Source organism: Suncus etruscus, chromosome 4 (genome assembly GCF_024139225.1).
Source record: "Suncus etruscus isolate mSunEtr1 chromosome 4, mSunEtr1.pri.cur, whole genome shotgun sequence".
NCBI classification, from domain to species: Eukaryota; Metazoa; Chordata; class Mammalia; order Eulipotyphla; family Soricidae; genus Suncus; species Suncus etruscus.
In genome coordinates, this window is record NC_064851.1 from 76,891,080 (window position 1) to 76,907,110 (window position 16,031).

The 16,031-nt window shown below is 43.7% G+C and overlaps 1 protein-coding gene and 1 pseudogene across 1 annotated transcript in view; one reads left to right on the plus strand and one right to left on the minus strand.

Moving 5' to 3' along the window:
• Positions 1-224: 224 nt before the first annotated feature.
• PDSS2 (decaprenyl diphosphate synthase subunit 2) overlaps positions 225-16,031 on the minus strand; it is a 298,925-nt gene continuing 283,118 nt past the window's right edge. The window contains exon 8 of the mRNA XM_049771201.1: positions 225-560. Coding sequence (XP_049627158.1) covers positions 402-560 — 159 coding nt within the window. The 3' untranslated portion in view covers positions 225-401. The remainder of the gene's footprint in view (positions 561-16,031) is intronic.
• Positions 11,988-12,150, plus strand: LOC126008183 (uncharacterized; annotated as a pseudogene).

Here is a 16,031-nt window from a genome sequence, read left to right on the forward strand (position 1 = left end):
TTCCAGCATACTTTGTCCGCCCTAGCAGGAAAACCACAGGCCAGCGCCCTGGCGCCATCCCTGGCGAGGGCCAATCAATAAGGACTTATTTCCTGTCCATTTGCTGAGGTCACAGGAGTGAATCTCATTAATTATTTCTGCTACTGCAGCCTCAAGTGTGCTTCTGGCATAACAAGTGAAACGGTTTGACCTTTTTTTTTTCCTTCTAATTTTGTGTAGAGCACTTCCCAAAAGAAAGCAGAATTTATTGGGTGGTGAGAAGAAAGGAAGGGGGGAGAAGGGGAAAGTATATGATCTTGAAGCCATTAATGCACGTCTCTCTCCTCCAGTGAGTTGCTTCATCACCTCACTCCCCAGTTTCCGCGGGGCTAACGAACAATAATGTCTTTTATAATTCGGTGTCATGAAAATCTGGTCACGGCAAACACAATGTTTTCTAAAGCTGATCGGGCCTCGGAGGGAGGAAAGCTCTCCAGGGCCACCAGGGCCTTGTTTCCATGGTAACGACACAGGTCAATAGCAGAAGTCACACCTTTGCCAGCTTTGATTGTTTCTCGCAACTGTGAAGAAACAAATGCACACATGTAAAAGTCAGTTTCAAAGGTAGGGACAACCAAAATGGGGAGGGCAGCTGGGAGACAAAGGAGTGCAGGGGGTGCCGATTCACGGTTTCTGGGCGGCTGTCTTCTTTGGAGCTAAAGAGACCCGTGTGCCCTGAGGATTCAGAGGCATTCCCTCTGGCTACGGGGGAGCTGGCTCTCCAGCCCACACAATAGACTCCAATCAGCCTTATTACCTCTGCTCCCCAAAGACACCTGGGGAGCTCCCAGTGCCCCGCTGCGGGATGGCAATATGGGCAGAATGCAGGCAGAGGGTTTGAGCACCTCTGCAGAGAATCCTGCAGCCCGGACTGCCCGTTAGAAAGGGCACTGTCTTCTTCATTAACACCCCCGTTAATCAGGAACCTTACGCACTGCGTGTGGGCACAATCACCCAGAAATTTCAGACAGACATAGATTAGATCCATTCTCACATCAAATAGGCTCTATTTTTGAGTGGGATGAATATATTTTGAGTGCGATGAATGTTGGAGGCTCTTTGTAAGGAATAAACTCTGCACACAAATGCAGCCAATTCCCAAGCCTCTTTAATAACCGGAGGCACTACAAACTGTTTTTTACCAGCATGTCCAGAGTGGTAGCACAGGTTTAAGATACATGCCTTGCCTGGCTGAATTTACATGATTCCCCTAGGTACATATGTGGTCCTGGAGGGCCCCAAATATTGCTGGAGTGGCTGGGGAATCTAGTCCTGCAGGGCTAGGGCTGAACCACATCCTTAGGCCTTTATCCAGGACAGGGAATGAATCATTGGGCTCTGGGTGGACCTCTGGGGAACCATCTGGGAGGTCCCTGCCTCCAGCTCCAAAGAAAAGGTTAGACTGGAGCTAAGAGATACTTATGGTGGTTTGCCCCTGTTCTCTCCCCATTGTTCCATCTTGTTTTTCTTACTGAATTCCTCGACTATCTTCCTACCCCTCTCTCATCATGCACCATGTACCATGGGATATCAGTCTCTTTCCTTTGCAATGGAACTTTCTGGCCCACACAAGACAGGGTGAAGCCACATGACAAGTCGGAGCCCTTAGAGGTGAGAGATGCTGTCACCTCTGGCTACCCATGCTGGTCTCCTTCTGGCGCCTGGGCCTGTCACATTAGAGAACTGGGCCCTGAATGACCATTGTGGGTCTCACCACAGAGCCTTTCTACCTGCATAGAACCCTGTGCTGGTTTGATTGTCTCTATTCTCTGCTTTTGTTTCATTTATCAGCCACCCCTGGGGGTGCTCAGGGCTTACTCCTGGCTCTGCATTCAGAAATACATTCTGAGCCGGGACGGGAGCAATAGCACAGTGGTAGGGTATTTGCCTTGCATGTGGCTGACCCAGGAACGACCTGGGTTCGATCCCCAGTGACACATATGGTCCCCCAAGCCAGGAGCGATTTGTGAGTGCATAGCCAGAAGTAACCCCTGAGTGTCATCAGGTGTGGCCCCACCCCCCAAAATATATATATACATACTATGAGCAGTGCTCAGGGGACCATATAGGGTTCCAAGGATCAAACCTGGGTCAGTGGTGTGTAAGGCAAATGCCCTACCCATTGTCCTATCGTTCCAGCCCTGTTCTGTTCTCTGAAGCCCAGAGAACCTGAGATTATCTGTGGCCATCTTCACTAACACGGCTGGGTGGATGCCGGCAATTTCATCTCCTTGAAAATGCTCATCTATCCATTCCTCATTCCCATTGCCACTACATTAGTTCTGGCTATCAGCATCCCTCGCCTGGGTTATTTTTTGCAATCACCTCTAAAGAGTTTTCCTATAACTAGTTTTTGCCCCTGGACTCTATCAGTCATGCTACCAAGATCTTTATAAAATGCAAATATGATCTTGCTTATAATCCTTCACCGCTTTTTAATAGCTTTAGGGGGGAAAAAAAGTCCAATCTCTTTTGGAGTAGCAAAAAAAATTCCTTCCAGGGGCCGGAGAGATAGCATGGAGGTAAGGCCTTTCATGCAGAAGGTCATCGTTTCGAATCCCGGTGTCCCATATAGTCCTTCGTGCTTGCCAGGAGCAATTTCTGAGCATGGAGCCAGGAGTAACCCAAGCACTGCCAGGTGAGGACACCCCCCCCCAAAAAAAAAATTCCTTCCTGATCCATCTGACTTTTCTCCCTCTCCACTGCTCTTTCATTACACATTTACGTAAATTATTTACAGTTCTCCCATCCCATGAACCTGTATCTATCCTTCATCCTCACTATTTCCCCACACTTCATTGGGGTGTTAGGCACTACAACAGACTGAATCCATGTGCTCTACTTCCTTTTAGTTTCTTTCTTATTTTTTTTTTTATTTTTATTTTTTGGGCCACACCCATTTGATGCTCAGGGGTTACTCCTGGCTAAGCGCTCAGAAATTGCCCCTGGCTTGGGGGGACATTATAGGACGCCGGGGGATCGAACCTCGGTCCTTCCTTGGCTAGCACTTGCAGGCAGACACCTTACCTCTAGTGCCACCTCGCTGGCCCCTTCCTTTTAGTTTCTGAGGAGTTTCTGAGGGAGCTCTGAATTGAGTCTGACTGCACTTTTGGACCACACTGGTTGGTACTCAGGTAACTTCCAGAGGTACCCAGAGGACCATATATAGTGCCAAAAACTAAACCCCAGTTAGATGCATGCAAGACAAGCACCTCAACCACTGTGCCATCTCTCTGGCTGCAGAACTCGGTTTTAACTCTCCATTCATCAGGCTATCTCTTTTATTATTTTTTTTTTAATTTTGAAATTTTATTTCTATTAATCACAGTGAGAGTTAAAAAGTTGCTGACGATTGAATTTCAGTCACACAATATTCCAACACCCATCCCTTTACCAATATTTATTTCCTGCTACCAATTTCCCCAGTTTCCCCCCTGTCTCCTGCCCCCTCAGCCTGCCTCTATGGCTGACATTTTTCTTCTTTCTCTTACAATCCCTCCCTCTCTTACTCCCGCCTTTTTTCTTTCAAGCATAATTGTTTGTAATACTGTTACTGAAGGAGTCTCATGCATATCAATTTACCTCCTTTCAGCACCTATTTCTTGTCCAAAGCGACTACTATTTCCAACTATTATTGTCATAGCGGTCCCTTCTCTGTCCTACCTGCATCACATCTCCCAATGTTTATTGTATTTGGGTATTATTCTCATACTTTTATTTTTCAAATATCCTGCAAATGAGTGTAATCATTCTATGCCTGTTTCTCTCCCTCTGACTCATTTCACTCACATGATATTCTCCATGTGTATCCACATATAAACGAAATTCATGACCAGTCTACCCTTTCACTAGACTTAAAACTGCTGTGTGAAGCATGAAACAAATGAATAAAAGCAATAACTTGTTCTTCTAACAAATGATCAAATGACACTGAAGATATGTTTTTTAACTATAAAACTGGGCATACTTGGGGGGGGGAAGAGCTTGGGGGAAGGGTCCTTGGTCATTGGTAGATGGAAGTGGGCTCTCTGGTGATAGGTGTGGTGTTAGAATGATAAAAACATGAAAAGTATGAGAGGCTCAAAATTGTCCAAAATGCTAAATTTCCAAGTGACTCTTTTTCCTACCAAACCCTTAATCATAGCCAAGAAAGCCACCCACTCTGTCAAGTCTATTTACATGTGAACAACAGCAACAGCTCAAAGGTAAGGACTTTGACCAGCTTCAAAAATTCAACTCATAAAGAACCAACCTCCACTATTTTCTAATTTTCCCAAATTTAAATTTGTTTTTGCGATATTCTTTATATGAAACTTCTAGGTTGACAACCTCAGATATGGAGGTATCTTGATGAGTGATATTTTTCTCCTTTCAATTTTTGGGCCACCCTAGGTGGCACTCGAGGGTTACTTCTGGTTCTATGTTCAGAAATTACTCCTGGCAGGTTCAGGGGAAGAAATAAGCTTTGTCTGTGGCATTGGCAGAATTTTATATGCAAATACTCCTACTATGACTGATTTCAAACTACCAAGGGTAATGAGATCACAGACTTGGGAACTATAAGAATTGGTCATATGGCTGGGCACAGCAGAGGCTCACACTCGACTGCAGGAGGGCTCACCCTTATTTCAACTTGTCTCTCCTAAGAGCCAAATACTTTTCAAGATGAGCACAGTACTGTTATTTAAAAAAAAAAAAAAAAAAAGAACAATTTTCAAATATTCTCTACTACCTACTACCTTAGTTTTTGTTTTGAGGCCACACTCTGGTGGTGCTCAGATCTTACCATTGCTCTGTGCTCAGGGTTCAATTCTGGCAGGCTCGGGGTGGGTGGTGGTGTCGTATGGAGTGCTGGGGATTGAACCCAGGTGGGCTGTATATAAGGCAAACACGCTTCCTACTGTACTACCACTCTTGCAACCTCCCCAGTTGTTCCAACATATTCTTTAGCCTTTTCCAAGATGGTTCATTCTTGTTCACAGATTACACTTTAATTTACGCCCCCACCCCAGGAGAGTGGCATTTATTTATTTATTTATTTGGTTTTTGGGTCACACCCAGCAGTGCTCAGGGATTACTCCTCGCTACGCTCAGAAATCACTTCTGGCAGGCTTGGGGGACCATATGGGATGCCTGGATTTGAACCATCGTCCTTCTGCACACAAGGCAAATGTCCTACCTCCATGCTATCTCTCTGGCCTGAGAATGGCTTTTAAATTTAAATTTTTTTTTCAGAGTTTAGGTATTATGATTTTCATCATTTCAGCAATTGTAATGTTACACAGTTACTGGGACAATGCAATTTGAAAGGACCAGGCTTTGTTGAACATTCTGCCTTTTACTTTGCTACTCATAAACGCTTTTTACTTAGGATTTTCTGAGACTTGATGGTCCCTTATGGCATAACAACCCTGCGATAAAGGGTGATTCAGATGGAGCCAAACAGCAACCAGGAGGTCAGGACTGATTGAATCACTCAAGTCCTAAGAGATCCCCCAGGCAAGGGGCCACTGTGACTACCAGCTTCTACTCCCATCTGCTCACCCAGAACGGGGCCCACAGAGTCTCAAACAAACAGGAGCCAGGACTGTCAATGTGTAAAAGGCTCATTTCATCTCACTAGTATCTTTCAGGGACAGTATTAGTCCCTACAGACATCTGGATACCAGCTCAACAGAAACTATAGTAGGCGCAAATAAAATGTTTCAGCTTAGAGCAAACACAAGACTTGCTTTTGACTATCAATGAGAAAGGGCAATGCATCTACAGTAACAAAACCATCTTGTCCTTTGTAAGTGAATATGACAGGAGCCACACAGAGCTGGAGTTTCTAAATCTGGCTGACAGTAGGGTACATGTGGAGAGCCTATGCAAAGGCTGGGTGGGTGTGTGGCTAAGGTAGACAGCACCTACTGTGCATGTGTGAGCCCTGGGATCAATCAATGACTCCACAGAAACCAAATAAAGAAATTATGCTGATGTCTAGGCCCCACTCTTGGTTATGAGTCAACAAAGCTTGACTAATACTTCTCAGGTCCTTGCAGATAGGGCAGATAGGGCCCATTCAGGGGAACCCATTGCTCAAGGGTTCATAGTAGATTGTCTATTTTAAAATAGTTGTGTTACGGGCCGGGCGGTGGCGCTCGAGGTAAGGTGCCTGCCTTACCTGCGCTAGCCTAGGAGACGGACCGCGGTTCGATCCCCCGGCGTCCCATATGATCCCCCAAGCCAGGAGCGACTTCTGAGCGCATAGCCAGGAGTAACCCCTGAGCGTCACCGGGTGTGACCCAAAAACCAAAAAAAAAAAAAAAAAAAAAAAAAAAAATAGTTGTGTTACAGCGGCGTTTGCCTTGCAAGCAGCCTATCCAGGACCAAAGGAGGTTGGTTCGAATCCCCGTGTCCCATATGGTTCCCCGTGCCTGCCAGGAGCTATTTCTGAGCAGACAGCCAGGAGTAACCCCTGAACATCGCCGGGTGTGGGCCCCCCCCCCCCAAAAAAAAAAGTTGTGTTAAAGGCCGGAGAGATAGCATAGAAGTAGGGCATTTGCCTTGCATGCAGAAGGATGGTGGTTCAAATCCCGGCATCTCATATGGTCCCCCGAGTCTGCCAGGAGCAATTTCTGGGCATAGATATAGGAGTAACCCCTGAGCACTGCCGGATGTGACCCACAAACCAAAATAAATAAATAAATAAATAAATAAATAAATAAATATAAATAAAATAAAATGGTTGTGTTGGGCTTGTACCCTATTCACCAGAATTCTAACAAATGGTCTTTATAATGATCAAATCTAATTCAATAGATATTTGTTAGAAATCATTATGGTTTATGCTATATTATAAGGGCTGAAAAAAAATGAAACACTGAGGAACTGTTCTAACAGTTTTAGGAGAAGAGATTACAATTAAAACATTTTTCCCTGTCACTAGAGAGATAGTACAGATGATAAGGTGCTTCCTTTGCATAAGGTCAAGGCAAGTTCAATGCCCAACATAACATATGTTTCCCTGAGCACTACCAGGAGTAATCCCTGAGCACAGAGCCAAAAATAAGCCCTGACACAGGTTTATTGTGGCCCTGAAACATGAGAAAAAGCCTTTTTACTTACTTATAAGGCAAATTCAAAATTAGTGAATATACAGAACTTACCATCTTAGGATGTAGACAAAAATGCTAGAATGTTTATTATGGTCTTTATGGCTTTAAAACCTTAGGGGTGGGGCCCAGAGAGATAGCACAGTGGCGTTTTCCTTGCAAGCAGCCGATCCAGGACCAAAGGTGATTGGTTCGAATCCTGGTGTCCCATATGGTCCCCCGTGCCTGCCAGGAGCTATTTCTGAGCAGACAGCCAGGAGTAACCCCTGAGCACCGCCGGGTGTGGCCCAAAAGCCAAAAAAACAAAAACAAAAACAAAAACAAAAACCTATGGGCTGGAGACGGGGCTCAGTGGTAGAGAACTTGCCTTACAGGTGTGAGGCAAGGTTGGATTATTTGCACTACCTGGTTTCACAAACACCATCATGGAACTTCCCAAGCATGAAGTCATGAGAAGCCCCTGAGTACTGTTGGGTGGAATGAAAAAGACAAACAAAAAATACTTTATCTGGGCCTGAAGTGATGTACAATGTATAGGATTCTTGACTTCCATCTGGCCAGGTTCCATCCCTGGCACCCTATAAAGTCTTCCAAGCCTGCCAGAAGTGGTCTCTGAACACCACTGGGTCTGGCTCAAAACCAAAACACAAAGACCTAAACCAAATTCCAAACCACTCTATCTGCAAAATGAGCACACACACATATAATACAAAAGGTGAACTATCTGTCTTGTGTTTTATTTCCATGATATAGCACTTTAGGGCACTAATATAATTAAATCTCTAATTAAGTCAGTTGAATAATTGTATAAGTACAGTATCACCTGAAATAAATTAAATCTAAATCCCTCGCTAGAGGATCCAATTAAAGATATTAAGGGGGAGAGAGGATGCAAAGTACTTCAAGTTAAAAGCATTATAATTTAACATTTATTAAAAGGTATTTTTAAACACCTTTTTGGTGATAAATGTTGCTTTTATGAGACCCGTTGAGAAAATCATCTCATGACTGAAAACTGTTTTGTTCAAATATCCTCTTAAATAATAAGGACAAGTCCCCACTGGAGGTCTAACTAGCTTTAGAAGTATAAGCAGCCCCCCACTTCTCTTCAAGGATATAAAAACAAAGGATGACCCAGCATGTTTATTTATTTTTGTTCTTGTTTTTAAAAACTCTGCTGTAGATCAAACCTAGAGCCTCACATATGTAAAACAGGTGTCCTACTGCTGAGTCATATCCCAGGCCTCAGGGACCAATTATATAGTCTTATCTCCTACTGTGTTTTGCAGGTGGCCAGAGTGATAGCGATTAAGGCACTTGCCCTGTATGCTGGCTACACTGGGTTCAATTCTTGGCATCCATATGGTCCCCTGAACACTGCCAGGAGTGATCCCCAAGTACAGAGGCAGGTGTAACCCCTGAGTATAGCCAACTATGGCAAACAAAATCTGAAAAAAAAAAAGAAAAAAACCAACAAAAACCTCACTGTGTTGTTCTGCAATAGAAGAAACTGGGACGAGAGATTCAAGGTGGTGTGGACAAGAGTTTGAAGCAAATGTGTGATTACCCTGACCGCCCTTTCTGCACATCCACTGCTCTTGCACTTGGAAAATATTGGAAGGTAACCACTGTATCTGCCCAGCCACATACAGTGATGTTGATGCTACCATGAGGTGCTGGGGATTGAACACAGGATTTCTGCTTGTAAAGCAAGTGCCTCCCAACCAGAGCCATCATCTCTGCAGCTCTAAAAAGAATTCTTATGGAGAACAGGGATGATAAAATTCATTTTGAACATGGGGTCGACGTTGTTTTAAAGAAACTGTACAACAGATTATAAAAAAAACATTTAAATTTGGAGTGTTTTGTTTGTTTTTGGTTCACACGTGGTGGTGTTCAGTGTTACTCCTGGCTGTGCTATCAGGGTCACTTACTCCTGGAGGGCTTGAGGAACCATATGGGGTGTTTAGGATCAAACCCAGGTTGGCAACGTGCAAGGCAAGCACTTTTATCTGCTGCTCTTCAATAGGTCTGGTCTGGGACTTTGTTTTTGTGATTGGAAACAAGTAAGTAGAAGGAAATGAATAGAAGCTGCACTGCTGTAGGAAGAGGTCATGGGCTCCTTAACCAAGGGGTGAGTGACTGGGCATCCCTGGAGGAGATAATGAACCTGGCAGGAAAAGAAGCATCAGAAAAGATAAGGAAACTCAACCTTTGATTATGTGCTAAAACTCACATTCTGTTGATGGATTCTGTGCATGCTTAGCTGAAAGTCATAGGCATTGGAATACAGACGACCTTTCCACTTAATTATGTCAACATAACCGGACAAACAGAAACAGGATTAGAGTGCTTGCCTTGCATGTGGCTTATCCAGCTAGAATACCCAGCACCACAGATGGTTCCCTGAGCACCAGCAGGGGTCACTGCTGAGTAGAGTCAGGAATAGCCCCTGATCACTACTGGGTGTGTCCCTTCCTTCCCTAGGAAACATCATCTTGGATTAGAATCAGGGAACTAAAGGCCCAGCAGGCTTAGTTAGGGACACTCACACTAGACAACTAGACAATAGGGAAGAAATTGCAAAGACAAATTCCATGAAAAGATTGCTAAGATGCCAAGAGAATGTAAGTGGAAATTATTTCAAGGGTGATGGGAGCACCTGAAAAGCGAAATTCCAGGAACTGTCAAAATTAACTATGAAGTAGAAAAAAATAAGCAGCTCCAGAATAAGCTCTCTTGGGCTTCAACTTTTTAAAAGGCCCAGGCATAAAAGGAGGAACATATCCTCCCCACTATAGAGGCCTGTTCCTCACAAGAATATATTCAGAAACAAACGATCTTGTCAGAATTTGCTCAACTCTGATGGGAGAAGGAGGGAGAATATGGGAGGAAATGAGATGACAGAAAAAAAAAAAAGGCTTCAGAATGTAAAGGCTGTCTATGAAATAATATCAAGTTTGCCAACTGTTTAGTTTTGGGGCCACAGCCAATGATGCTTATGGGATAGTGGTGCTAGATGTGGAACTCAGGCCCCTTGTATGCAAAGCACTCACTCCAGCCCACTAAGCCTCAGTGTACTGGCCTCAGTACAACTCGTTGTAAGAGAAAATATATTATTTGGAAGAGAAAACAAAGCAGAAATAGAACTACAGAATGAGTTCTAATGGTAAGGACTAAAGCAAATTCCCCAAGAAGGATCTCTGAGGCTGTCACAGAGTCATTCGATGCTGCTTTTCTGGCTCCAAGCCTACTTTTACTGCCCCTAATGTCCCCCTCAATTCCAAATTGAGGACAAAGGGCTGTGTAGGAAGTACAGGCCCCTCCAAGTAGGCAGCATCCTTATTCAGTTTGTCTCACTCGGCTTTCATCTGGGACTTCCCCACCAAGCACCTTCCTAGACAGAGCTCAACCTCCATCCTGAAGTGCTTCTGAGCACACAGAACACCTTTCCATGAAGATGCATGAAAAGAGGTCTCAGAGGCAAAAGATAAGCAATTTCAAACACAGGACAAACAACAAGAACAACAAAAAGATGGGCGAGAGAGATAGTACAGCCGGTAGGGCCTTTGCCTTGCATGCACCCAACCTGGTTCAATCCCCAGTATCCTATGTAGTCCCCCTGAATAATACCAGGAGTGATTCTTGAATCACTAGAATTGAATAGAACCAGGACTAAGCCCTGAGCACTGGTGTGGCACAAAAACTAAAAACAAAAAGCAAAAGATGAAGATAAAAAATGCATTATGAAATGCAAACTACTGAATTTATGGCAAAAACTGTAAAACAGCCTGGCAATGATCCATTAAAAATGTTGAGCTTCTGGTAACAATATATTTACTTAAAACTTTTACTACTAATTTTGGTTTGGGGGTGCCATACCCAACAGTGCTTCAAGCCTACTTTTGGCTCTGTATTCAAAGGTCATTCCTGAACATAATAAACATAGTCAACAAGGGTCAGCCAGTAAAGAGTTTGTTGAGGCTGTGGCATCCCATGTTTTATATATGTACACCTTGCATTTGATTTTTCTGTGATATTTACATCATAGTCTTAGTTTATATTTAGAATGTGGTTCTTGGGGTCCAGAGGTGTAGTACAGGAGTGAAGGTGTTCTTAATAGACAACCCTTGTTCGATCCCCAACACTACAGATGCTCCTCCCCGCAAAAAAAGACAGGTTTGGGATCTAACTTATCCCTTTATTTCTTCACTGTTAAGATCAGTCTGAATGGCATGTGGCCTCTTGAAAGAAATTTTGAGGCAAGACTTTTTTTTTTTTTTTTTTTTGGTTTTTGGGCCACACCTGTTTGATGCTCAGGGGTTACTCCTGGCTATGCGCTCAGAAATCGCCCCTGGCTTGGGGGGACCATATGGGATGCCGGGGGATCGAACCGCGGTCCGTCCTTGGCTAGCGTTTGCAAGGCAGACACCTTACCTCTAGCGCCACCTTCCCGGCCCCAAGGCAAGACATTTCAAGGCAAGATTTCAAGAAACTATGAGTCCAATTTGTGGAACTATTATCCAAAAGGAATCAAATATAATCAAAGAACTTCAAAGACATGATCAGGTCTAAATATGCATCTCTCCACTACATGGATAAATATCCATAAACCACAGATATACATGGTTTATCATCCCTACATGTAAATATATGGTCTGGAGATAATTTCATATAGTCAAAAAATTTTACTGGTATATTCAAAATTGACAAAATTATTGACTCTATGGTTCAGAATCAAGCAAAGTAATGCTTTACTACTTAAGGAACAGAGATTAACTTCTAGTTTAGGGTATGAGCAGATGTGCCTGATTTCAAAATGTAATGAAATGGAACAAAATGTGCAATTTGATCACTTCTCGGCCTTTTGGCTAAGATCAAGTGTAAAATGTGCAATTTGATTTTGAGTCTATAAACTTTTTTTTTTTTGGTTTTTGGGCCACACCCGTTTGATGCTCAGGGGTTACTCCTGGCTATGTGCTCAGAAATCGCCCCTGGCTTGGGGGGACCATATGGGACACCGGGGGATCGAACCTCGGTCCGTCCCATGCTAGCGCTTGCAAGGCAGACACCTTACCTCTAGCGCCACCTTCCCGGCCCCTGAGTCTATAAACTTTTATCAGCATTTGACAGGTTGAGCATTTGTAGTTTATAATATAGAATTATTTTAAATAGAGGCTTAATTCCATAGGAAAAGCAATCACCACTTCTTGATATCATGTTTTCCAATGGAAAATGTAATCATTTATAATCATATATTTATCCATATTCTGATTCAAAGTTAATTTTTTTTTTTTTTTGGTTTTTGGGCCACACCCTGTGATGCTCAGGGGTTACTCCTGGCTATGTGCTCAGAAGTTGCTCCTGGCTTGGGGGACCATATGGGACACCGGGGGATCGAACCGTGGTCCGTCCAAGGCTAGCGCAGGCAAGGCAGGCACCTTACCTTTAGCGCCACTGCCCGGCCCCTCAAAGTTAATTTTTAATTTTAGTATCATACTTCAAAAAAGAACTTATTTCTATACATTGAAATTCAAAAAACAAAGCTGAGACCCTAAAGCTTTTCAGCTTCACTGTAATGGAAATTCAACAAGCAAAACATAACACAGCTACAGGTTGTAGCAATGAGCCATTCTTGCCTGTAGCTTTTTAGGAGTGAATCAATAAATAGGAAGAACTGAAATCTAATGAAAAATACTGTTATCTACTTAATAAAAAGAACACTACAGGGACACAAACACTCAAAACACACATGTATCAAATAGTCCTGGGGGTTCTTTGGGGGAATACCTGAACTATGAGAGATTTGATTTGGATTTTTATTATTTTACTTGAGTCCATATCTTACTTGCGCTTTTATTTCTTTTTTATTTTCTTTCTGTTTTTTTGGCTGGATCCAGTGGTGCTCAGAACTTACTACTAGTGCTACACTCAGGAATTATTCCTGGAAGGACTCTGGGAATCATATAGAATTCTGGATTGAAACTGGGCTGGTTGCATGCAAGGCAAGAGCCATACCTATCTCCTATCTCAATGGTCCTGTATTTTTGTTTGTTTGTTTGTTTTTGGGCCACACCCAGTGCTGCTCAGGAGTTACTCCTGGCTACACACTCAGAAATAGCTCCTGGCTTGGGGACCATAAGGGACGCTGGGGACTGAACCCAGGTCTGTCCTGGGTCAGTTGCATGCAAGGCAAATGCCCTACTGCTGTGCCCCTGGTCCTGTATTTTTTTTTTAAATATTTTTTATTTAAGTAACATGATCATAGTTGGGTTACAGTCACAAATAGAACACCCCTGGTCCTGTATATTTTAAAATCCTCTGTGTCTCTTGATTTTTCATTAGCTGTAGAATTTGGATGCTGACATTTGGGAAGGGGGGTTTGGCGCTACACATGGTGGCTCTGAGTTCAGAAATCACTCCTGGCAGGCTCGTGGTGACTATATGGAATGCTAGGGATCAAACCCGGGTCCGTCCCAGGTGCATGGCAAACATCCTACTGCTGTGCTATCACTCCAGGTCTGGATGCTGACACTTGTGCTCACTTACCTCAAAACTACCACCACCACCTACCTCCACAGGATCTGAGATTCCTAACACCCTCACATGTTTACAATATATTTATGACCTTCATTTAGAAAGCACCTTACACAAAAGAAAAGATCTATGTCGTGAGAGTAATGAGCAGAAAATAAATGTATGCCTCAGATATGTCATCCAAGAAGACTGCATCAGACTCAGGACAAAGGCGGGAATAAATAAATGGAGTGAAAAGTTCCTGCCTGCACTGTATACATGCAAACATATCTGCAACATGAAGACACCTTTAGAGGCAGGGAGTCTCTGTGGTATGGTATTATGAACAAGGTATTTGTTTACAAAGACACTAGACTCTTTTCTAAGCAGAGATTCATAAACATATTGATCTACTTTCCCCTTATTAGAAACCAAATTACTTGGTGCTCCCCTGGAAATCTACTTTAAGTGAACAAAAAGTGCCCCCCAACTGCATCCAAGGCTACAACTGCCACCTTGGTTTGTCCTACTCTGTCATGCCCTGCTTCCAGGTTTCTTGGGGGAAACAGTGCTCATGAAATATGGCAAGAAGAACCTGTTCAAATGGTTGGATCTCTAAATCACGTTCATGAAAATAAAGAATGCTTAACAACTTAAAAAAATCACAACCATGGCCAGAGAGATAGAACAGGAGGTAAAGAGCTTACCTCACTAGTAGATGACCCTAATTTGAGTCCCCAGAACCACATATGATTCCCCAGAACACTGCATAGGATTACTCCTGAATATAGAGGCAAGAATAACCCAAGTATGATTGAGTATGCTTCTCACGTAAATCATTATTATACTGGCTCAGTAAACATAAATACTGAGAGTAAATTTCTGAACAATCACTATTTCTGAAACCAAACTATATTAGAATATAGACTACTGCCCATGTAATATGCTGGGTGTTTGTAAGGATAAGAGTCTACATACACCTGGGTGCCAGCTCAGATGGCCAGAAGTGGGTTCAGGTGGACTCTTAGGATCCTCAGGCTTCCCCCTCCCTCCGTACTCCAGTGGGGAGGTGCATGGGGAGGAGGGCGGGCAGACATCTGGCTTCCGATTTCCCCTTTGATTCTGGAGACCAGCTCTTGCCAGGTATGAGGTTTGGGGAGTCCCCATACCAGAGGCTTTCTCCCTAGCTGGGGAGTGCTGGGAGGCTTGGCAGGCCCCCAGCTGTCCCCCTCTTTCTCCTCCGGACTCCAGGCCTTCCCTCGGTGCCAGCTCAGATGGCCAGAAGTGAGTTCAGGTAGATTCTTAGGGGTCCTCAGGCTTCCCCGCTCCCTCCGTACTCTGGGGGGAGGTGCATGGGGAGGAGAACGGGCAGATATCTGGCTTCCTGTTTCCCCTTTGATTCTGGAGGCCAGCTCTTGCCAGGTAGGGGGTTTGGGGAATTCCCATGCCGGAGGCCTTCTCCCTAGCCTGGGGAGTGCTGGGATGCTTGGGAGGCCCCCAGCTGTCCCCCTCTTCCTCTCCTGGACTCCAGGCCTTCCCTGGGCGCAGGTCCAGGTGGACTCTATAGGGATCATCAGGCTTTCCCCCTACCTCTCCCTACACTAATGGAATGCACTTTGGGAGGAGGGCGGATTGTTCTAGCACTGGTTTATGTTGGGACAGCCACTGGAAATTTTTTTTCCTTGGTCTCCTATTGATAGTATTGTATGCATATAGTTTATATATGCATAATGTCCATCTTGTATTATGACCTTAATAATGCCCTACAAAGCTCATTTCTAATCTTTTACTGCCTCAATTCCAACCCTTATTTCCCCCCCATCTACCCATGTAGGTGCAGCTCATGACATGAAGCTCACCACATAGACTGATAAGTGCAGTTAGAGAAATAACTACACTGAAAACTATCATAACAATGTAAATGAATGAGGAAAATAGAAAGCCTGTCTCAAGTACAGGTGTGGGTGAGGTGGGGAGGAGGGAGATCGAGGAAACTGGTGGTGGGAATCTTGCACTGGTGAAGGGGGGGTGTTCTTTACATGACTGTAATCATACAACTACAATCATATTTGTAATCACGGTGTTTAAATAAAGATAATTAAAAAAAAGAGTCTACATACAAATTCTCTTTTATTCCTTTATGCAGTATGTCTAAAGCTAGTGTGGGTCATTCTGGTGGTAAAGAGTACACTGGAAGTGGGCAGACATGGGGGAAATCAGGACTCTGAGAGAGTAACTGAATGCCATTTAGATGCTCCATCCATTCTTGTAAAATGAAGGGATTTCACAGCTAGAATCTCAGAGATTCACTTGATGAAAGAGTTTATTGTATATCTTGAACACAGTGCAGATTAAAAAATATATAATTGCCTTCATCTC